Consider the following 22,311-nt stretch of genomic DNA (forward strand, 5'->3'; position numbering starts at 1 on the left):
AGATGGAACAAGCTGCAGGGTTGGATCCTTCCCTCCAGCAGGGAAGAGATTACCCCTCCCTTGGGGATTTCTTTCTTTCTTTCTTTCTTTCTTTCTTTCTTTCTTTCTTTCTTTCTTTCTTTCTTTCTTTCTTTCATAAGCCCTGTTTTGCCCAGAAGCCCAGCTTCCATCCAAAGCAACTTGGCTGTTTCATACTCTTCTGCCTACAAGGCCCTCTGCAGAGACCTGCTAAGCTCATGGATCAAAGGTCCAGGGGTCATCAATTCTTGCGAATTGCCTGCAGTGGGATGTGAAGGAGAGAGGCCAGGAGATGTGTTTGGGAGTCTCCCCAGTGCTTCCCAGAGACCCCTCTTCCCATCCTGTGGCTGGTGTAAGCCCAGGTTCCCTAAGTCTGACCCATGCTTTGCAGGCTCTGCACAAAGTCATCCCAGAGGTCCTGGATGCCATGCTGGGGAACCTGCTGGCAGAGTCCCCAGACACAGACAGGCTCCACTTCATCTTGGAGGTGAGCCCCATTTGACCTGAACTCTTTGGGGGACTGGTAAGGAGAGACTGGAAGATGCATCTTCTACTCTGTCCTCCTAGCTGGGTCCCCAGTGGGCCGTCCTTGGTTGGGGAGGTCAGTGCAATGTAGTGTCAGGTCCTTCCTTCTTGAGGGACAGAGGAAGGAGCTGGGACTCCAAGCCAGAGCTCTGCCTGGTTCTGCTGAGCACTAAGCACAGGGCTCCTGGCTGTCTTGGGGAGTGAGAGTCTGAAAATCCACCCTTCCCCCGCCCCTCCAACACACAGAGCCCATGAGATTCGGGAGATGGTTCTCAGAGAAGAGGCACATACTCCTTCCTAGATAAACGGGAGGAGCCCAGGGAATCAGCCCTTCCCTCTGATCTGCTCTGAAATTCCTGGGGGGATTGTGCTCTCAGTCACTCCCTACATCCCCCCAAGGATTTTTGTAGCAGGGAAGGGCCGAGGGTTCAGTCTCCTTTCTGGTGAACTGTTCAGGAATCAGGAGTTCTGGGAAGAGGGGACCAGCCCCAACCACGAACATTGTCCCAATCTAGAGAGACGCTGACAAGTTGTGACCTGCAGGGTACAAGCTGCGTCCTGGGGGAAAGAATTGCCTTCTAAAGCTCTGCCATCAAGGACTCAGATATTCCCCCCCTGCGCAGAATGTCTCAGACCCCTGGGGCTGGGGGCATGGGGCTCATTTGCAAAGCGGGAGCAGCTGGCCACTGAGTCTGACCTGCCTCCTTTCCCCACAGCATGTCAACCTCTGGGTCGTGTCCAGGGTGTCGCAGGAGCGCGCCGGGGCCATCAGGAGCAGCACAGCCCTGCTGAGATACACAGTCACCCTCCCTGAGTTTGACGTAAGTGAGCTCCGAGCCCAGCTTGCTGGCTCCAGGCGGAGGCGGGCTGGCTCCAGCGGGCTGCAGGATCTGCTGCTGCTGCCGGGGCTGTGGCTTAGGAGGGTTCTTCATGGGGAGGCAGAGTCAGAGCAGAACTGAGCTAGGGTTGAGTCAAGTTCTTCTTGTCCTGGTTCAGTGTTGTCCCTGGGCGTTTAAGGGGACCATGCTCCAGCCCCTGCTTGGCATCCCAAAGCAGCTGCGGGCTCCCTTGGCAGCAGAGCAAATGAAGGGTCGATCTCAAGCTCCTCTCCCCCAGCATCTCCTGCAGAGGGGCTAAGAGGAAAGCCCTCTGGCCCAGGGGGGACAGGGAGCTGACAGGAAAATGCTGATGGAGTCCCCTCTGCTCTCCCTTCCATTAGATCTCAGCCGAGTTCCCTCGGATGGGGCACCATGTGGCCCAGCTGGCTCTGTTTGTCAGCGAGCCAGACAAGGACATCAGCCGGCATGCCAGGGAGGGGACTTACCGGCTCTACCAACTGCTGCTCCAACAGAGGGGTAAGGAACCCAGCTGGGACACGGAACCCAAAAGGGGACTAAGAGTGACCACAGGTTGATAATGGGACCCCAGACCATTTCTCTCAGACTGACCCCAGCTGGAGGACAAGTCTCTCTCTGCCTCTGTTCTTCTCCACTCCACTGTGCAGCCACCAATGGGATTGGAAGGACACAGAAACTGCAACCAGAATGAGGAGAAAAGTCTCTCTCTCTCTCTCTCTCTCTCTCTCTCTCTCTCTTTTCCAGGGCTGACCAGACATGAGGCGGAAGATCTCTGGTGCTATGACTGGCACCAGGACAGCAGGCTATTGGGCTACAAGAATACAGCCAGAGTGGGGGAGGTAAGGGCACTGTGCCAGGGCATGAGACAGCTCAAGGTGGGTGGCTGGCTGGGTTCCCTGCAGTGGATGCCTCCTGGAGACAAGAAAAGAGCCTGCTCCTTATTTCCAGCTCAGAGTTCCTCATCCAGCAGCCAGTGGGACAGGCTGGTGCGAAAGGTCCCACATTGGAACCTCACTAGTTGCCCTGATTTGAGGAGAATCCCCCGTGGGTGAGTTAAGATAGGATTATGGCTCTGGGTGTCTCTCTGCTCAAGTGTCTGAGAGGAGAGCACTGGGTCAGTCAGTCACGATTGCTTGATCAGACCCTTGTTTAATTCCCTGCACCCTGTAGAAGCAGAGAAAGGAGGTGGGGTTTGCCCAATTCCATTGCTGGCCAGGAAGCAGAATGCCCCAACCTGGGAACTGGGTAGGGGACATAGTGAGCTCCAGAGCCAATATGGACCACATGTGCCCGCCTCATGTCTCCAGACCTGGCCAGGGAATGGCAGAGTATCTGGACCTCAGCCACTGTTCCAAAGAAGCACATTGTCACTGAGCCAAGTTGCAGCTACTTGCTGCACAAGTAGAAAATCAAAGACACCCCCCCGCCCCCGTCTCACAACTGTGGTGAGAATATCCAAACCTTCGAACACACCGTAACACAGTGCCCCCAGACTGGAGTCAAAGGTGAAATGGGTGATTTCCATAACATCACAGAGGAGACCTTGGAATGGCTCCTGGATCGACAAGGGCATCTACAGAACGCTGCTCCACAGACGCCCCGTGAGAGAGACTGTGTGAGCTTGTCCCGCCTCCCACAAGCTGAATTGCTGCAGCGGAAGAAAATTCTCCGAGGAGCGTCTGGGATGGGGATTGGGCCATGAGTCTCCTTGTCCTTGTCAGGCTGCAGGTTGGATTCCCCTTGAAGAAACCAAGGAGCTGCAGAGGCCATAGCCAGCAACTAGAGAAATCACTTAGCTGGGGGAAGAGACCTTTGGTCTGTCAGCTCCAACCCCCTCCCCCCACAACAGCACACACAAACTCCTCTAGCCGCTGAGGTGCAGGGGATCTCTCTGCTGGAAGCAAGACAGGGTCCCCTGTCGTCTCTGTGCCCTGCACAGCAGAGTGGGCCTGCTCACACACATTAGAGATCCATTTCCAGCCCATCCTGGCCCCTGCCATAAATTGCCTTCCCGAAAGAGCCACTGGAGGCTTTGGTCCCTCAACACCTGCGACCTTTTAATAAAGGGGCTTCCCTGAGCCCTGGGACCCTGAAAGCCTCCTGGGGAATGAAGTGCCTTGGCCACAGCAGCTCTCTTCCCTGCCCTTTGGGGCACTAGACACCATTGTACCGCCAGGATTTGGAGGCTGGCTCTGGGCAATCAGCTCGAGCCTCATGTCCTCTTGGTTTTAGGTCTTTGGAAAATTCTTCTCTGTCGAGCAGAGAAGATCCTTCCTGCGGACAGCAGTGCTGGCCATCCACGACCCCCTGCTGCGTGTCAGCCAGGCTGGGCTGGTACTCGTCTACTCCCTCCTGGGAGAAGCCCAGCAACTGATGGGGGACACGGTAAGCAGCTGTAATCGACTGAGGAGCTTGGGGTGGGGCCCAGGGTCTCATTCCCATCCTATCGCCATTCGTTGGCCTGGTAGCAAGGAGCCTAGTGGGGACTTCTGGCCTTCATGGACTTCTGTTCTTAGGATGTGGTGCTCTGCTATCACTCCTGGGAAGGACAGGAGAGTCCCCTAAGTGCCCTCTGGGAACCTTTCCTGCCCCACAGAGCTGCACCCATTTCCCCATGGCCTAGTGTCCATGTCACCCGAGCCACCATTGAGAGTTGCTCCCATCCCTGGCAGCCTGGGAGGCCAAGGACTGACTGGTGATGGCGACTGAGCAGGAAGGGCTTAGGCACATGGGCGTGGGAAGCTGGTCTTGCTGCTGGTAGGGCTGGACCCACTCTCGAGAGATTGGGAGGATTCAGTCAGCAGGGGCTGCTGACCTGTCCCGTTCCCCAGGGCTGCCATCAGCTTTTGTCACTGGGGTGACTTGGAGAAAGGTCTCAACCTCTCCCCATCCCACTTCACTGCTGCCAGAATCCCTCCCGTCCCCCGCCATCCTTCTAGAGCCCCCTCTCTGCCCTACCTGGGTGGGGATGGAGGTGGGGGTGGAGGAGAGGGTTCTCCGAATTTGAGCGGTATCCCCAGGTGGGTTGGAGGTGGAACAGCTGTCAGGGGCACTGATGGGGAGGTGGCAGGAGCTCACCCTACAAGGAGGGGGGTTGGCACTGGAGGTCACTAGAGAGGACAGCAAGCCTCCATCCTGGGGGTCAGACATGAGCAGCTGCTGGGTGGAAATGATGGTGCTGGTTCCAGGTGCCCTTCATCCTCCCTGATTCCTGGGGAGTGTCTCAGTCTCTGCCATGTTCTGTTTCCCCTGCAGCACGAGGATGTCACAGCCAAGGTCATGGGCCAGCTACACAACATCCGGCACTTGCACCAGGTGCCTGAGGTGCTGCAAGGGCTGTGGCTCATCTGATGATCTTACAGGTTCCCCTCCCTGTTCAGCAAGTCCCGCTCCCTGCTGCAGGTACTGCTCTGTCTCACTGTAAATGGGGGGCTAGTGGAAGTGGAAATGGAGGCCCCTGGCACTCACAGAAACTCTCTCCCCTCTCTGTGGAGCTGTGTCCTTCCCTCGGCCCCCCAAATTCCTTCATCTGGGGCAGGAGCTCTTTCCCTCACACCCATACCCCTCCCCTCTTTCCTTGATCTCACCCCCATCCCATTCCCCGTGCTCCCAGGCAGAGATCTTCCTGCCCCATATGGCGCAGAAGGACCTTTGGGTCAGGGCTACAGACTGTCTGCCCAACTGAAGCTCAGGAAGCTCCACATTTGAGGAGGTGAGGATGGGACAGAGGCTCAGGGCTAGCTTCATCTCTTGCCCTTTATTCTTCCTTTGGCCCTTCTCTGGGCTCTCAGAGTCTGACATGAAGAGGAGCCTCCTCCCCCCATGTCTTCTAGGCCCTGGGGTGTGTGACAGCCTCCCAGATGGGTGCAGTCAGAAGCTGAACCACCTCAGGGAGCAGTGGGGACAGGTCCCTTGTCCTAGGAAACCAAGCAGAGGTAGTACTCAAAGAGGCTGAGAGGGGAGAGCCCGCTCCCTCATGGAGGTAAGAGCCATTGACTTCTTTGGGCATCTGGGTTTCTTGGGGGAGAAATGGGATCCCTGCTGCATAGCCTGGCTGGGAGCTTCCCCCATCCCTGGGACAGAGACATCTCCATCAATGTGCCACCCTTGTTTTTTTCCTAGCAAGAGGCTCCCCAGAGAACTCCTCAAACCTGTTCTCCTGGGAGGGTTTCTGGGAGGAGGCTCCCGTCCCTCAGTCTCCAACTCCATCATGCAGTCTCTTTCACCTAACATCTCCGCTCTCCAGCTACACTTCCCACAGCGGGACAAACGGACCTTCAGCTCCTAGAGAATAGACTCTGACCTCCTTCTGATCAGCAATGGGGTTTCACCATCCCCTCGGCAAACCTGTCATCCGGGCTGGACCGGATTTGAAGGAGGAGGGTATCTAACAGGGTGGCTTGGCCTCTGGCTGCCTAGCCAGGGGCTAGGCCAAATTGATGACTACAAGTGAGCCCCACCTGAGAGGAAACAAGGGAAAACAGCAGCAAAAGTCCAGAAGCAGAGCGAGCTGTTCAGTAGACGGCCTTGGGCCAAACCCTGGAATCCAGGGTAGGACTGGGTTCTCTCACTGTCCTTAAGGAAGGGGACATAGAAGACCATAGAAACCCAAGAAGGGCAGGCCGAACCGAAATCAGGCTGAGGAAGAACTCCCCACGAGGGTGGAAGGCCTTGTTTCTGTTCAAGACATTTTTGGACTTTGTTTGCAAGAAGCATGACCCAGGAAGGAGTGGAGTAAAGGACAGTCACCTGGTTGGAGGGCTGAGTTCCCAGCCAACAAAGTGCAAGAGTGAGTATCAGTGGGGTTGCTAGCCCAGCTAGAAAGCGGTGACACGAGGCCTGGCCACATCTAGCGGTGAGTGAACTCTGTTACACACCCAAAGTGGCTGTGTCTGGAGCCCTGTGTAGCCTCTTCTGTGGGAAGTTCCCATGGGTCAGTGGGGCCGGAATCTCTCCTGCTCCTTTGGTCTCTTTGGGCTTCCCACGAGATGTCTGGTGAACTGCCCTTGGACTCTGGGCCCAGCACCGCTCAGAAATTATTCGCTACCTTCAGAGAGAGAGGGCACAGCTCAGCCTGTTGGGTAGGCTGGAGACTCACACTTCACTTGAACACACAACACTGAGGTGGTTTGGGAAGCATAGTAACAAAGGAGAGATTTAAGTGATACTAAGCAAGAGGAAGAGACAAATTTCAAAGAGAGAAACAAAACACAACACACTTTGTCGTGACTAAAACTGAATCTTAACAAGTCACAATCTTTGCCTTAGTAGTTTCCAGACTAAGATCTCAGCTTTCCTAACAGACCTTCTTTGATGTCCCTGTAGGGTAGAAAACTTCTCTGTCGAATCCGCTGATTTGATTGCTTCGTCTTCTGGTTTCAGACCCTCTGTTCTCCTTCTGGGGTGCCTGGACCCTGATTGTAACATCTCTCTGGCCCAGCCTCTTACCCAGATGTGTGCTGCAGCCAGCCCAGCGCAGGGAGCAGTGGGGACAGATGATCTCCTCCTGTCAGACCAAGCAACATGGGTCCCATTGAGGCTTAGATGGAAGATCCCAGGCATCTCCTGGAGGTAAGAACCGTCCACTCTTCTGGGCACTTGGGGCTGTTGCAACAAAGAGGGGGCTCCTGTTCCATAGCCTATTTGTCCTCATGACTGTGTTTTTTTCTTCTCAGAGGATGCATCTGGGACACTGGAGGCTGTTTCGTGCAGGAGGTTTGAGCGGGGAGAGATCACTCACTGTCCTGACCCATGGGTCATTAACCCAGGTCTGCAGGGTTCCTGGGAGCAGCCACCCTCCAGCAAGCCACCTGGAAGCCTACGAAAAACTGCTTACCTAGGACTGACCAAGTCCAGACCCAGTTTGAGGCTCCTATTGGCAGAGTCCCAGAGCAGCTTATCGGCCCCTGGGACCTCCTTAAACCAGCAGCAGGAACAAGAAGCTGTCTGAACAGCCGAGCTCCTCCCTGGCTCTGGACCGTGTGTTGGCTGTTCCTGCTCCCACTCCCCAGGCTTGATTTCCTGGCATCCGGACTCAGGGTGACTCACCTGACTTGAGGTTCTGAACACAATTTGGTCTTTTGCTTCTGCTCTTCCACTGTCCTGACCCAGCTGACTCTCGACTCCTGTCTTGTGAGTGTGGACTCTGCCTCTGACCACTAGGTCTGGCTGCCCATGACCCAGCCATGACACTGACTTTTCTACAGTTCCTCCAATGCCCTTTTCTGCTCTCCAGCTCTGCTCTCCCAGCAAGACACACCGATGCCTTGGCTCCCAGAGTCCTGCTTGCCTGCTAGTCAAGGGCTCAGGGGGAGTGCTTGTCTTGCCCCCTCCCCCACCACAGCTGCTTGTCCTCGGGGACTCTCCCTAGAGCAGAGGAGAATCCGTCCTGGCAGCAATTCAGGAAGTCACAGAAGGGACGGTCTGCTCCGCTCCCTCTGCAATGCCACTGCCCGAGACCATTAGGAGTGGGTGCCCAGTGACTGCGCTGGCAGCTCCTTGAGAGACTCCTGGGGGCAGGGTAGTCATGTTTCACTGTGACCGTGGGAAGCCATGCGAAGAGTGCGGCATTGAGAAGACTCACCTGCTGTCCCAAAGGGTTTCTGTTCTCCTGCACGGTCAGACTATGGGGCCAGGTTGCAGAATGGGGAAGAGCTGGTTGGTGAGGAGTCGGAGGATTCACCATATAGGTGGCAGCAGCTGCAGCTCCTGGAGTCCCTGTGGTCGGGTTACCATGCGTCCGGAGATTCCCGGACATGTCCGGCTTTTTGGGTTTTAAATTGCCCTCCGGAGGAATTTGTAAAACTCTCCAAAGGGCTGGGATTTCCCTCCCAATGCAGCACTCTGGGGGCGGAGGGGGAGCTGCGCACTCTGCGGGGGAGCGCGGCACTGTGTCTGGCTCCGCACCCCAGACACACTGCTCTGAGCAGCAGGGTATGGGGGCCGGGGGGGCTGGAGAAGGGGCATGGGGTCCCAAGGGACAGTCAGGAGACAGGGAGCAGGAGGGGTTGGATGGGTGAGGGGTTCTGGGGGGAGCCTGTCAGGGGGTGGGCATATGAAGAGGGGTCGGGGGAGTCAAAGGACAGGGAGCGGGGCGGGGTTGGACGGGGCGGAGGTTCGGGGGGGGAGTCAGGGGCAGGGAGCAGGGGGGATTAGATGGGTTGGGGGTTCTGCGGGGTCAGTCAGGGGACAGGGAGTGGTTGGATGGGTGTGGGAGAGCCGGGGGTCTGTCAGGGGGCAGGGGTGCGGATAGGGGGCGGGGCAGTCAGGGGATAGGTAGGGGGTGGAGTTCTAGGGGGGCAGTTAGGGTGGAGGGGTCTAAGGAGGGGGCAGTTGGAGACAGGGAGAAGGAAGGCTTAGATAGAGGGCAGGGTCCTGGGAGGGGGCGATCAGGGGACAAGGAGCAGAGGGTGTTGGATGGGTTGGCGGTTCTGTGGGGGGCAGTCAGGGGGCTGGAAGTGGAGGGAGTAGATAGGGGGCAGGGCTACAACTCCCCCCCCCCACCCTCGGAGTGTCCTCTTTTTTGAAAGTTCAAATATGGTAACCCTACCCTATGGGCCCAGCCTCCACTCCTGAGAGTTCAGGCGAACCTCCCCCTGTTCTCAGGGAGTCTTTGGCTTTGGCGGCTGGGCCTGCCTGCCGAGACAGAGGACTCAGTGTTTCCATCAGGCTGCTCAGTTGCCAATGCAGCCACCCAAAGACGTGAAGAATGGAAGCGAAAGAGCAAAGCTGGACCCTCCGCTGAGCTCCTGCAATCAAGTGAGCACAGCCTGGGAGAGACGAGGGAAAGCTCCAAGGCGGCTGGTGGCTGCAGGGAGCCAGGGGAGGAGAAATAAATAGTTCATGATGAATCCTACGGGCTTTGTCTTGTGTGGTGAAGGGTTTAAAATGGGTCTAGTTACTATCACATTCAACTTTACAATCGCTGTGTCTGATTGAAGGGCAGGTCTAGAAAGGTCAGAGGTCACTCGAGGAGCTTCAAGTCTCAGATTCTGCCCCTATTGCCTGCTTTGACCAGCTGATCTCAACCCAACACCTCCCTGGTCGCAGTGGTGAGCTCTTTTCCTCTTTTTCTGGATTAGCCGCCAGCATGGGGAAAGGATACATGTGGCCAAAGAAATGGAGAGGCATGGGGGTCACTTGCAGAGGCATGCAGATAACTTGCAGAGTTGCCTGTTCATGCAGTTCCTATGGGGGAAGCACGGTAGGGTACCGTGCACTCCGGGGCACCATTTCCAATTTTGGTAGTGGTGGGGAGGATAATTTCACCCTGATTCCAGGGGCTACTTAGGCACCTGAAAACTCTAGTGTTTTGACAGATAACTTAGCAATGAGCTGACAGGAACACTTGCCAGATTGCTGTCTGGGGAAGACAGCTATAAGAATGGATCCAGGGAATGGTTCTGTAGCTCTGAGCTGTTTGGACACTTTCAGGGAACATTCCCGATGCAAGACAGAGATCCCCAAAGTTATCCTGGGTAACCCTGAGAGACTTATGGAAAACTAGCAGATACCACATCTCTGCTGTCACTTTGCACGACAAACTTGGACTGTCCCAACCTGTTCATGTATTTTACCTGCTTTAACCTCTCAAGAACTTTCGCATATAAAAGAAAGAAAATTAAAGAAATGACATAGTTACACCGATATAGGGCCGTAGAGTAAACCCGACCTCAGAGTTGTCCCATTGAAATGGAATTATTCACAGCAGTAATTAAAGTTAAACATGCATGTAAGTGTTTCCAGGGCCGAGATTAAGGCCACAGCTTATGAGAGGTGCAGACGCAAGAAGAGAAGAGCTGTGCAAAGTCTGAAATGCCACTTGGAACCTGGCCCAAACAATGCATCATGAAAAATAAACTCATCCTGTTATACAGTAATAGAGCTGGTTCAAAAGGGTTTACACTGACAATGCAACCTTTTAATTAAAAATGCCACTTTGGATTCCATTGATCATTTGAAAAAAGTTCCCTTTTTAAAAAAAACATTTTGGATTTCTCTGCCCACTTGAGAGAGAACGTGGAGTTTTCCCCACCAAAACGAAACAAAAATTTGATAATTAAAAACATTTTCAAATAAGTTTGAAGAATATCGGGGGGTGGGGGGGGAAGCGGTTTCTTCTTCAATTTTCATGAACCTCCCCACCCCCGCTATTTTTGACCAGTTCTAATTGTGAATAAATGTCTGTCTGTACATGAATGATAAATATGTCTGCTTCTGAAACATTGACAAACAACGGCTCTCATCAGGAGCACTGAGGTCACATTACGCAGAGAAACACCCAGGCCTGCAGGGTTCACCTTTTCAAAGACATAAACCGCCCCAGGACGGGAATGTCACACACAACACAGTGTGACTGGCCTGGGTTGGTTAGGTGCATGTTTTGCTGTTGCTGGCAAATTGTGCTTTTTTGAGGGTGGGGGCGGGAGTTATATTTGAAAGGAGTTCTTCATCCTCTCCCCTCTCTCATCCAGGGATGCCGGAACAGGGGAGACAAGGGCCCACCACTTTTTGCTGGCCATAAGTGTGAGCGACTGGATGATGGGGGAGAGAAGGGAGTGGGGGGGGGGGCAGTGTTTTGGGGGCAAGGGGCGGCATGAAGTGAGAGCTCAGGGAGAAAGGCGGTGTGAAGGGGGGCCTCAGGGAAAGGGGCGGTTTGAGGGGGCAGGACCTCGAGGAGAAGGGGTGGCACAGGGGCTGGGCCACAGTTTGGGTGCCAGCAGCCCCCCCCCACGTTTAGGAAGCTTTTGCCCATCCTGCCCTCATCCCAAATTAATTTGTTGCAGTAAGAAAACTTTGAGCAACAAGGAGACTTAGAGACCCACAATATAACCGCCAAAATCCTCATCCGCCCCTCGAGCTGGGCAAACAGAATTTTTTGGTCGCTGGCAATTCCAAAAAAGAAATGGAAAAAAACCGGTTTCAGGTTGAACAAAACTAACATTTTTCCAAATTTTTGATGAACCAAAAAGCTTTAAAAAAAACCCCAAAAGACCCAGGAACATTTCAAGGGTTGTAACTTTTTGAATTTTTAAAATAAAAGTGAAAGACATTTTTAAACAAAAAATTGTTTCAAACTGAAAAATCAAAATGGTTTGTTTGGAAAGTGTCTAAAGGAAATGCTTCGACTTTTTAAGAACTGTGGGGAGGGTCTGGACGTGAACAATTCAGCAGACCGGATACGAATTCGCAAACAGGTCTCCTTCACCATTCTCCAGGGCTGGGTCTCGATTCCTGTTTCTGGTTCCCTGGGCCTGCTCCCCGTCCCTGTAACACACTGCGGGGAGCTCAGATCCCTGTGAATCCTTCTGACTTCCAGGCTGTTGGGAGGGATGCATCAGCAGCTTTCTGAAAACGAGTTGCGAGTAGGCAAACACTTTCCCTCTACCTTTCCAAAACCCACATAGGTATAGTGAGACTAGCACCCCCACCACTGCCACCACTCCACGCACCAGGAGACGATTCCAGGACGCTGGCTCTGAAACAAAAGAGAGAGAAAGGCCCCATGACTAAGGGGCTCCGTTAAATCATCCCACTGCTGCCATGAGGATCCCAGAAGATGAAGACGTTCCTGGGATACATGAAGAGCTGAGCTGGGTCGTGTGCACATGGGCACCACTCAGAGCAGCGGGAATGAGATCTCCAGGCTCATTGTCCCCATCGGCCAACCTGACGCAGGGAGAAAGGTGAGCCCGGCAAAGCAGCCCCTGTTCCAGAGTCTGGGAACTGTGATTTTTTAAGATGCTCTAGGATGGGGTTCCTCAGGTCTTAAGGTTAGAGGGGACGGTTAGGATCATCTCCTCCAGCGTCTCCTGAAGCGTGGGGAAGGGCTAGCCATGGTGGGAAGGGTGGGGTTTGAAGACGTATCCATGAAAATGGGGGGTAGGGTCACTAACACATTGCTGACGGGTGAGGGGCACGATTGGTTTCTTTGCCTTGAGGAGGGGGCTCAGCTTTTAAAAGTTTTGGGAAGAATAATTTAGTCTGAGCCCTGGCATAACCCAGGCCAGAGAACGTCGCCTATTGATTCCTGCACCCAGTCCAGTGATTTATGGCACTGACTTGGCATTGAGAGGGATTTTATCAAAGGCTGAAATCCAGCTGCAGAAGGGAAAGGGCATTAGAAGCTGAAAGACCCCAGAAGTGGCTCTGGTTTTCTACTCAAAATAACCACCCGGGGCTGATTTTCCCCGGCCCAGCGCCTTGCAGTCATGCACCCAGCGCCTAGTGAGTTCGCTGTGCAGGCAGGCTGCCAAATCCAGACAGTGGCACGTCACATCCACTTTGCCCTGGCGTCAGGGACTGCCCTGAGTGCCCATCCTGCAAACACTTACGCACCTGAGCCCTCCCACTGCAATCCAAGGCGACTCCTACGGATGGAGTTAAACACGTGGCTAAAGCATTTGCAGAGGTTCCAGAGAGCTGAGGCTCCGTGTAAAAGGAACAATACTTCAGTTATTCCAATCTTGGGTTTAGGAGATGCTCCTCCCCGCCCCCTCCCTTCACAGCTGAGTCTCCCACCCAGTGGAATTCTCCAAGGAACTTCCCACTCCCAGACCCTGGACACTGTGGCCAGCGCTAGCTGTCCCTCTGGCCCAATCCCAGGCTTCAGGACATAGTCTGAACGCCACCGAGGTCAGTAATTAATTCCCCACCTGCATTTACAGCATGGTAAAACTAGCCATGTATGTTACAGCGGGTTCTTGCTTTTCCTGGAAGCATCAGATATTGTCCCCTGGGCTGGATCAGACAGGACAGCAGCCTGAAATGCCCTACGGCATTGGCTTGAACTCAGACTGACCCTGTGGAAAACAGGCTACAGCTCCCTTTAAAAAAAAATAAAATAAAAAAATAATTCATAAGGAAGACTAGAGGTAAAATTTCCAAGTGCACTTAAGTCACTTTGATGCTTTTGAAAATTGTGCCCTCTAAAATCAGCCCCGATCCCTGTAGCGGCCACTCCTGTAAGCGGTCAAGTTCTGGCCCATTCCTGTAAGTTTGGGTTTGTGGCGTTTTTAATACAAGCCGCATTACATGCCACAAAGACCCCTGAGTGGTAAATTTTGAAATACAACAAGAAAAACAGGAAGAGGAAAAATATGCTCCACACATGCAAGTTGATCAAGTTCGTGTTGTCACAGGAAACTTAACTTGTGTGTCCGAACCGTACAACATTACTGCTGCACTCATATTGGTTTTGCATCTCATTATTTTTAAATAGCAAAAAGAAAAAAATAATGGGCTTAATAACGGTGCCATCTGGGCTTTGAGTTTTACCAACTCTCCACAGCAGAAGAAAGATTGGGGTTCTCCATTGCCTTATGCCTGGGTCTGAATTCTCAGCAGTGCCAAGTTTTCACTTGGCTCAGCAGAGAGGGATGGGAAAAGGGGGCTTGAAGTCACCCTTTTGTTCCCCCAAGCTTCAGCTGGCTGGTGCCTGAAATAGCACCGGACGTAAAACTTAGAGCACCGTTGAGGCTGCTCTAAGTTATACTGGCTCAGCATTATGCACCACACTCTCTTTGCTACCACACCACGTCCCCAGACTAAAGATTGGGAGGAGGCAGGTGACATAGGCAGACACACCAGCTTTGTGCTACCGAAGAATTTCTAAGCTGCCCCTTATGGGCAGTTGGCATGAGGCCCAGGATCAAACTCCTTGTGCCGTGATGGGTGGGTGATGGAAGAGTTCTGGGCCCCAATCCAGCCTTACCCTGATCTTAGTGTGTGTCATTTACACTAGTGCCTGCAGTTCTTTTGGTATTTCTTGCTCACTTTGCATCAGTGTAAAGGTGACACAAACAAAGCGCAAGGCAACAGAGCGTCCAGCCCCCACCCCCCCCACTGATCGCTTTAATGAGAAGTTTCAATTGCAACCAAAATTGTGGAGAGATTTAAAAAAAAAATCCCAGAATCACAGGAGCTCTGGTAATCAAGTGATCCATCCCCTGTCACCCATTCCCAGCTTCTTGAAAATATAGACTAGGGAAACCATCCCTGCCCATGCTAGCTAATAGCAGTTGATGGACCTGTCCTCCATGAACTTAGCTAGTTCTTTTTTGAACCCTGTTATAGTCTTGGCCTTCACAAAATCCTCTGGCAAGGAGTTCCACAGGTTGACTCTCCATTGTGTGAAGAAATACTTCCTTTTGTTTCTTTTAAACCTGCTGCCTATTAATTTCATGGGGTGACCCCTGGTTCTTGTCTTATGAGAAAGAGTAAACACTTCCTGATTTACTTTCTCCACATCAGTCATGATTTTATACACCTCTATCTTATCCCCCATTAGTCATCTCTTTTCCAAGGTGAAAAGTCCCAGTCTTATTAATTTTTTCTCATACAGAAGCTGCTCCACGTCCCTCATCATTTTTCTCATCCTTTTCTGTACTAATGGAGGCAGCGAGGCTGAGAGCGCTGGACTCGGAGTCCCGTTGCTGTGGGAAGTGTCTGTACTGAAGGGCTGCAGCAGCTATCGTGTTTTAAGTGCAGACAGAGCCTGAGCCGTAAAGCAGGTTCCTTCCCACCTACTCCCTTTGCAGAAAACACCCCCTCGGTTTAAACACCGACAGAATCCTCATGCAAAGCGATTTCTTCTCTAGGCCGTCTACAAGCCTCTCTCCTTGCAACTTGAAGAAAGCTGAATGGTTGACAAATGTTTTTAAGATGCTGCTGCTTACTTCCGCCTAGCACCTGTTTCTTTTAACGGTGCACCAGCCTGTCATGCAATGACCTTGCTAAAGCAGTTACAAATTCCAGAAACCCGTTAAATATAATACTTAGATTAATTGGACTGTTAAGTAAATTATTTGACTGTGACTAAGCAACTCCCTCACCGAACCCAGACAAACAGGAGTTGCCTGTCTGAGAGCATTCAGAAGAATGGACTGACTTCTTTTTTTAATGATGGAGAATTGAACGGGGCTCTCCCAGCTGAGTGCTCTGACCACAGGGCTGGGTTAGGACGGCCCCTCTGCCATTTTGCATGGAGCAAGGCAGGTACCTAACTTATTCCTGCAAGATATGACTTAAGCAGCATCTAAATCACCTGACTGCAAGAGAGGGATTTCCCGGGATCACAAGCCACAACAAGCATCGAACACAGAGAGGGGCAGGGCTTAGGACACACCCCTCTCATCAACATCTCCCATTGGCTAGCATAGGTGGCTCCCCCCCAGAGCATGCTGGGTTTTGGGGATCACAGTTTTCTGCCCCTGAACTCATCCCCTTAATTGACACTCTGCACTCGCGTTGGGAGGCCCCAAACACAGCTCCTCAATCAGCCAAGGGCTTGTCCTTGGCCATAGCCAACTCTGCTGTGCCAGCTCCCCATGGTCCATTTTTGGCCAATTGTGGCCCAAGCCATCAGGCCGCCTGAGAAGATGTGGAACAACTGGACACTGCCCTCAAGCTCACACTGATGTCAGTGGGAGCTGGGACGGGCGTGTGAAATTCAGGCTGGGAGGAGAGAGGCTACTGGGGAAGGAAATCTCCCATCACAAGCTACTTCCCATCCCCTTTGGTCTCATCACGAGCTTCCTCCTCAGCACCGGAGGTCCCAGACACAGTAGGTGGGAATGAGCTGGGCTCTGGAACGAGACAATAAGGAGGAAAGTGTTGGTGAGGACTCCGTATACCACATGCCTGATTCTCCTCTTCTTGCCTGCACTGCAGAAGGTTGGCCTAAGGGGGAGGTGCTGATCTAGGAGCAAGAAGTGCCTGGTTCAATTCCAGACAGAGCCAGGGGTATGTTAACGAGCAGCCTGATGAACAAAAGGCTTGCTAGCCACCATAAAAATAAAAGTTACCCCATGGCCTATACAACACGTGCCACTTTCCCTGCGAGCCCTTGGGGTGCTTGAAACCTTGCCTGCACTGCAGAAACTTTGCAAATATGGGCGGCAGGTATCATAGGCAGGGGGAGCCTGTGACTCCCCAGACAGCCTACCATGGCTCTGCCCACGCTCCGCCCCCAGGCCAGGCCCCCTCCTGCTGTTCCCAGCGCTCTGCCCTGCCAGGCCTGGGGACACAGCAACCATGCTGCCTGGAGCGCTGGGCCTGGGGCCTCTCCCTGGCAGCTGCCCGGCACTGGGGCCGGGGGCCACAGTGGGGGTGCTTTGGGCTCCTGCAGGGGCAAGGGGCCAGAAGGGGAGGGGTGGGGCCAGGGACTAGCCTCCCCGGGGCAGCTGGGTCACTAGCTGACCATGTTTGCAAAAAATGTTCATTGTTACTAGAGTCGGTGGTAGGAACATCGGTGGGCCTAGTGTAGACAAGATTCCTGCTCTGGCCCAACAGGATTTACACCTTCCTGGTTCTCTGCCCTAGCTCTAATGCCAGTCCCGTCCTTGGTTATAGCAGCCTGGGGGCTGCTCTAGTGTGTGCCGGCTGGCAGGTGGCCCTCAGGGACCGTCCTTCCACTGAGAAGAGCCAGAGTGCATTGTGCTCTGGCTAGTTCCTCTCCTCACGCATTCCCACGTGACACACCCCTTGGGCTGAGGCTGCAGAGGAGATGGCTCTGCCAGCTCAGTGTCTGCTGGGGTCTTCCATATTCTGGGAGTTTATAGGATGTTTCCACAGGCTTTACATGGCCTGAGAAGTGCAAGGGGAGCAGAGTTTTTTCTGGGGTCACTGAGTGCACAACTTACCCACCACGGTAAAGTTTACGACAGCCACACACTTCCTGTACATTTCATCTTGAATCCTGTAAACTCCTTCAGCCCCTTTGCTCACGTTCTCCATCTTGCAGTATCCACCGGAAAAGGAGAGTGTCTCCTTGAAGGAACTGAGGACTGTTTGGGAGCCCCCATCAGAGGAGTAAATGACATCTTCCCACGAAGAAGTGGAGGTGTTCTATTTCTGCATGAAGAAAGACGTCTCTGAAATGGAGCTGGCATTCGGTATGGAGGTGTTCACAGAGCTGCCTTCGGGCTCAGCCACCTGGACAATTAGGAAATCTTGGTGAGCTGTGAGATTTCAAACAAGTAGTATTTTAGTTTGGCTTGGCAATCCTGGGTCAGGGACTGACATGGAGGGTTGGGAGACAATAAAGGGAAAGGGTCTGAGAAAGGGCGTCCCTTACAATAAATCGTTCAACCAGTCACTGTTTAAGTGAGATGCTTTACAGATGCTCACAGAGAGGCTCTCCCACCAGCTAAGGATTTTGGACACTCTGGCTCCCTGCTGGGACCAGCTTTGCTATTCACTTGCAACCAGGGTGGATACAAATCAATGATTTAAAAAAAAAATTTAAAAAATTGGATTTTTTTAATAAAATGTTTTTTGCCCCTCAGAAAGCTATCTAAAGATAGTTTTAATTAAGATACATTATATCTCAAAGATCTCTCATCATGGAATAGGGATGATAAATTCTAATTCTATAGTATGAGACAATATATTCATGTAACGTTTAAGAAAAGTTTTGTAAATGAGTTCCAATACTTCATGGATTAAGGACCTAATCTTATGGGGTTCCACAGGCTTCTGTATAGATTATGTAGGTTAATCTTTCTACCTACTCAATGGGATTCAGTGCTCAGTCTAGAAGATACCATTAGAGATGCTTAGTTTTGCAGTTCTCAAACTGAAAAGGAGGACTTGTGGCACCTTAGAGACTAACCAATTTATTTGAGCATAAGCTTTCGTGAGCTACAGCTCACTTCGTCGGATGCAGACTGTGGAAACTGCAGAAGACATTATATACACAGAGACCATGAAACAATACCTCCTCCCACCCCACTCTCCTGCTGGTAATAGCTCCTTACAATGTGTATGATAATCAAGTTGGGCCATTTCCAGCACAAATCCAGGTTTTCTCACCCCCCCCCCCCACAAATTCACTCTCCTGCTGGAAATAGCCCATCCAAAGTGACCACTCTCTTCACAATTTTCAGAGTAACAGCCGTGTAGTCTGTATTCGCAAAAAGAAAAGGAGTACTTGTGGCACCTTAGAGACTAACCAATTTATTTGGTTAGTCTCTAAGGTGCCACAAGTACTCCTTTTCTCTTTACAATGTGTATGATAATCAAGCTGGGCCATTTCCAGCACAAATCCAGGTTTTCTCACCCCCCCCCCTCCAAAAACCACACACAAAAACTCACTCTCCTGCTGGTAATAGCTTATCCAAAGTGACCACTCTCCTTACAATGTGTATGAAAATCAAGGTGGGCCATTTCCAATATAAATCCAAGTTTAACCAGAACGTCTGGGGGGGGGGCGGGGTAGGAAAAAACAAGGGGAAATAGGCTACCTTGCATAATGACTTAGCCACTCCCAGTCTCTATTTAAGGCTAAATTAATAGTATCCAATTTGCAAATGAATTCCAATTCAGCAGTTTCTCGCTGGAGTCTCGATTTGAAGTTTTTTTGTTGTAAGATAGCGACCTTCATGTCTGTAATTGCGTGACCAGAGAGATTGAAGTGTTCTCCGACTGGTTTTTGAATGTTATAATACTTGACGTCTGATTTGTGTCCATTTATTCTTTTACGTAGAGACTGTCCAGTTTGACCAATGTACATGGCAGAGGGGCATTGCTGGCACATGATGGCATATATCACATTGGTAGATGTGCAGGTGAAGGAGCCTCTGATAGTGTGGCTGATGTGATTAGGCCCTATGATGGTGTCCCCTGAATAGATATGTGGGCACAGTTGGCAACGGGCTTTGTTGCAAGGATAGGATCCTGGGTTCGTGGTTCTGTTGTGTGGTATGTGGTTGCTGGTGAGTATTTGCTTCAGGTTGGGGGGCTGTCTGTACGCAAGGACTGGCCTGTCTCCCAAGATCTGTGACAGTGATGGGGCGTCCTTCAGGATAGGTTGTAGATCCTTGATGATGCGTTGGAGAGGTTTTAGTTGGGGGCTGTAGGTGATGGCTAGTGGCGTTCTGTTATTTTCTTTGTTGGGCCTGTCCTGTAGTAGGTGACTTCTGGGAACTCTTCTGGCTCTGTCAATCTGTTTCTTCACTTCAGCAGGTGGGTATTGTAGTTGTAAGAATGCTTGATAGAGATCTTGTAGGTGTTTGTCTCTGTCTGAGGGGTTGGAGCAAATGCGGTTGTGTCGTAGAGCTTGGCTGTAGATGATGGATCGTGTGGTGTGTCCTGGATGGAAGCTGGAGGCATGTAGGTAAGTAGAGCGGTCAATAGGTTTCCAGTATAGGATGGTGTTTATGTGACCATCGATTATTAGCACCATAGTGTCCAGGAAGTGGATCTCTTGTGTGGACTGGTCCAGGCCGAGGATGATGGTGGGATGGAAATTGTTGAAATCATGGTGGAATTCCTCAAGGGCTTCTTTTCCATGGGTCCAGATGATGAAGGTGTCTTCAATGTAGCACAAGTAGAGTAGGGACATTAGTGGACGAGAGCTGAGGAAGTGTTATTCTAAGTCAGCCATAAAAATGTGGGCATACTGTGGGGCCATGCAGGTACCCAAAGCAGTGCCCCTGGTTTGAAGGTATACATTGTCGCCAAATGTGAAATAGTTATGGGTGAGGACAAAGTCACAAAGTTCAGCCACCAGGTTTGCCGTGACATTATCGGGGATACTGTTCCTGACGGCTTGTAGTCCATCTTTGTGTGGAATGTTGGTGTAGAGGGCTTCTACATCCACAGTAGCCAGGATGGTGTTTTCAGGAAGATCACCGATGGATTGTAGTTTCCTCAGGAAGTCAGTGGTGTCTGGAAGATAGCTGGGAGTGCTGGTAGCGTAGGGCCTGAGGAGAGAGTCTACATAGCCAGACAAGTGAAAGAAAGTGGTTTTGGAGACCTGCCTAGCAGCCTCTTGTTTATATTCTGACCTATTCATGATGACGACAGCACCTCCTTTTTCAGCCTTCTTGATTATCATGTCTGAGCTGTTTCTGAGGCTGTGGATGGCGTTGTGTTCTGCACGGCTGAGGTTATGGGGCAAGTGATGTTGCTTTTCCACAATTTCAGCCCGTGCACGTTGGCGGAAGCACTCTCTGTAGAAGTCCAGTCTGTTGTTTCGACCCTCGGGAGGAGTCCACCCAGAATCCTTCTTTTTGTAGTCTTGGTAGGAAGGTCTCTGTGGGTTAGTATGTTGTTCCGACGTGTGTTAGAAATATTCCTTGAGTCGGAGACGTCGAAAATAGGATTCTAGGTCACCACAGAACGGTATCATATTCGTGGGGGTGGAGGGGCAAAAGGAGAGGCCCCGAGATAGGACAGATTCTTCTGCTGGGCTAAGAGTATAGTTGGATAGATTAACAAGATTGCTGGGTGGGTTAAGGGAACCACTGTTGTGGCCCCTTGTGGCATGTAATAGTTTAGATAGTTTAGTGTCCTTTTTCTTTTGTAGAGAAACAAAGTGTGTGTTGTAAATGGCTTGCCTAGTTTTTGTAAAGCTCTCCAACACCACTTTCTACAAACCATTACCCTCTGATCCCACTGAGGGTTACCAAAAGTTAGTGCCTGTCTCACTCCCCGCAACCTGCAAGGTCTCGTGCCAGCAAAGGGAAGCTGCTCCCAGATCTGGAGCTGCATTCGCATGTCCTGAGGCCTGTCCTGCACCATGGTCACCACGAGCAGGTAGGTCATCAACCTCCATCTCTGTCCCAGCCGCAGGATGGCCTCTGGTTCCTGCTCCCTCAGGCACCTGGAGATGCTGAAATAGGGGTGGGGTTGGCAGAGCAGGAGAACACCCCATGAGGTTAAGAAATGGCAGTGAGAGCCTTTTCCCTTCCTGGGAGATTACGGTGTCCCTCTGTGGGGACTCCCTTCCTGGCAGATGCTGTGCTTTCGTTCCTGGACACTGCCAGGAGGCCCAGCTCCCAACCCTAGCAGCTTGGCTGTTCCATCCCCTACTGTGTACCGAAACTGACTTGAAAGGACTATCCAAGCCCCTCCCAGGCCTGCTCCCATTGCGGGTCTCTCTCCTGGCTGAGCACAGGCTGTTCTTATATCGCCCAACATTCTTGGATCCTAGTTACATGCTGCTCCTTCCCATGTGACCCCTGCACTTATTCCCTTCCCCGGGGGATAGGTTCAGTTGAGCTACTACCCCTTTCATGGCCGTCTCACCCTGGGACAGCCTGAAACTGGAAACCTGTGCTCGAACAGTAACTGTTTGCTAGGAAAGGTGCTGAAGACACAATGGAAGAGGAAATCCTTTGGACTGGATTGAAATTATTCCAAAGGAAAGTGAATGAGAGAAAATGTCCAGCGTTATCCTCCTAGCGAAAGAAAAAAAATAAGGTTTTTAAGCATTAGAGCCAGCTGGTCAGAAACAATCTTTCTTCTCCAGTGATGTGAAGTTAAAGGACACGGAGAGGAAGAAAACCTCGACTCGGGTTGTTACTGGTGCTGAAGCAGAGAGGCCAGGACAAACACGGCTAGGGCCCAGGACTGACAATCAGCAGATGGGCCATTTTCTATTCCTGACTTTTTGACCATGAGCGAATCTCTTTGCTTCTGTGTCCCTCAGTTTCCACGACAATAAAATAAAGCTACTCAAGGTTATGTTTTTTTGTCTCCTGTTTTTCAAGGCGGGACACTTAGATACATTTGGGGCCTGTCTACGCTACCGATCTAGAGTGTCTTTGTAAGCTGATGACCCCCACATGTTGTTCAGAAGCTATGGATGACACAAGCTCCTACGTTTGTTCTGTGCTTAGCCCCTAGGGCACAGCTGTGCTGGGCGGCCTTTTCTCACTGTGCTGTGTGGAGCAGGTTATGGGCACGAGGGATATGAAGAGGCTCTCAAGGACTAATTCTTGAAAATAAATATCAAAGAACTGCAACCCAAATAAAAAATCACTGCTGCTAACATTGGTGGGTGATAAAATAGTAGCAGAGTGGTAATTAATGATGAGGAAAGGGCAGTGACACAGAGCAATCGGATCTCTTGATAAGCTGGAGCCATTCAAAGAAAACAAGTTGGAAAAGAACCAAACGAAGGGTC

The 22,311-nt window shown here is 51.7% G+C and overlaps 1 protein-coding gene and 1 pseudogene across 1 annotated transcript; both read left to right on the forward strand.

Moving 5' to 3' along the window:
• The window catches only part of LOC141998040 (zinc finger protein RFP-like), a 338,200-nt pseudogene that overhangs the window by 28,265 nt on the left and 287,624 nt on the right, over nt 1-22,311 (forward strand).
• LOC141998787 (maestro heat-like repeat-containing protein family member 7) lies at nt 446-5,688 on the forward strand. Its single transcript, XM_074971771.1, has 6 exons — nt 446-505; nt 1,260-1,364; nt 1,763-1,898; nt 2,145-2,239; nt 4,656-4,724; nt 5,647-5,688. Exons 1-6 carry the CDS (start codon nt 446-448, stop codon nt 5,686-5,688), a joined length of 507 nt encoding a protein of 168 aa, XP_074827872.1.

Source organism: Natator depressus, chromosome 14, assembly GCF_965152275.1.
Source record: "Natator depressus isolate rNatDep1 chromosome 14, rNatDep2.hap1, whole genome shotgun sequence".
Taxonomy (NCBI): domain Eukaryota; kingdom Metazoa; phylum Chordata; order Testudines; family Cheloniidae; genus Natator; species Natator depressus.

Excerpts from the sequence above, each read along its gene's own strand:
- LOC141998787 (XM_074971771.1), top strand. The coding sequence starts at position 446 with ATGCTGGGGAACCTGCTGGCAGAGTCCCCAGACACAGACAGGCTCCAC. Across the intron at positions 506-1,259 it reads GGCTCCACTTCATCTTGGAG|CATGTCAACCTCTGGGTCGT; the intron begins GTGAGCCCCATT and ends CTTTCCCCACAG. Across the intron at positions 2,240-4,655 it reads ATACAGCCAGAGTGGGGGAG|CACGAGGATGTCACAGCCAA; the intron begins GTAAGGGCACTG and ends TTTCCCCTGCAG.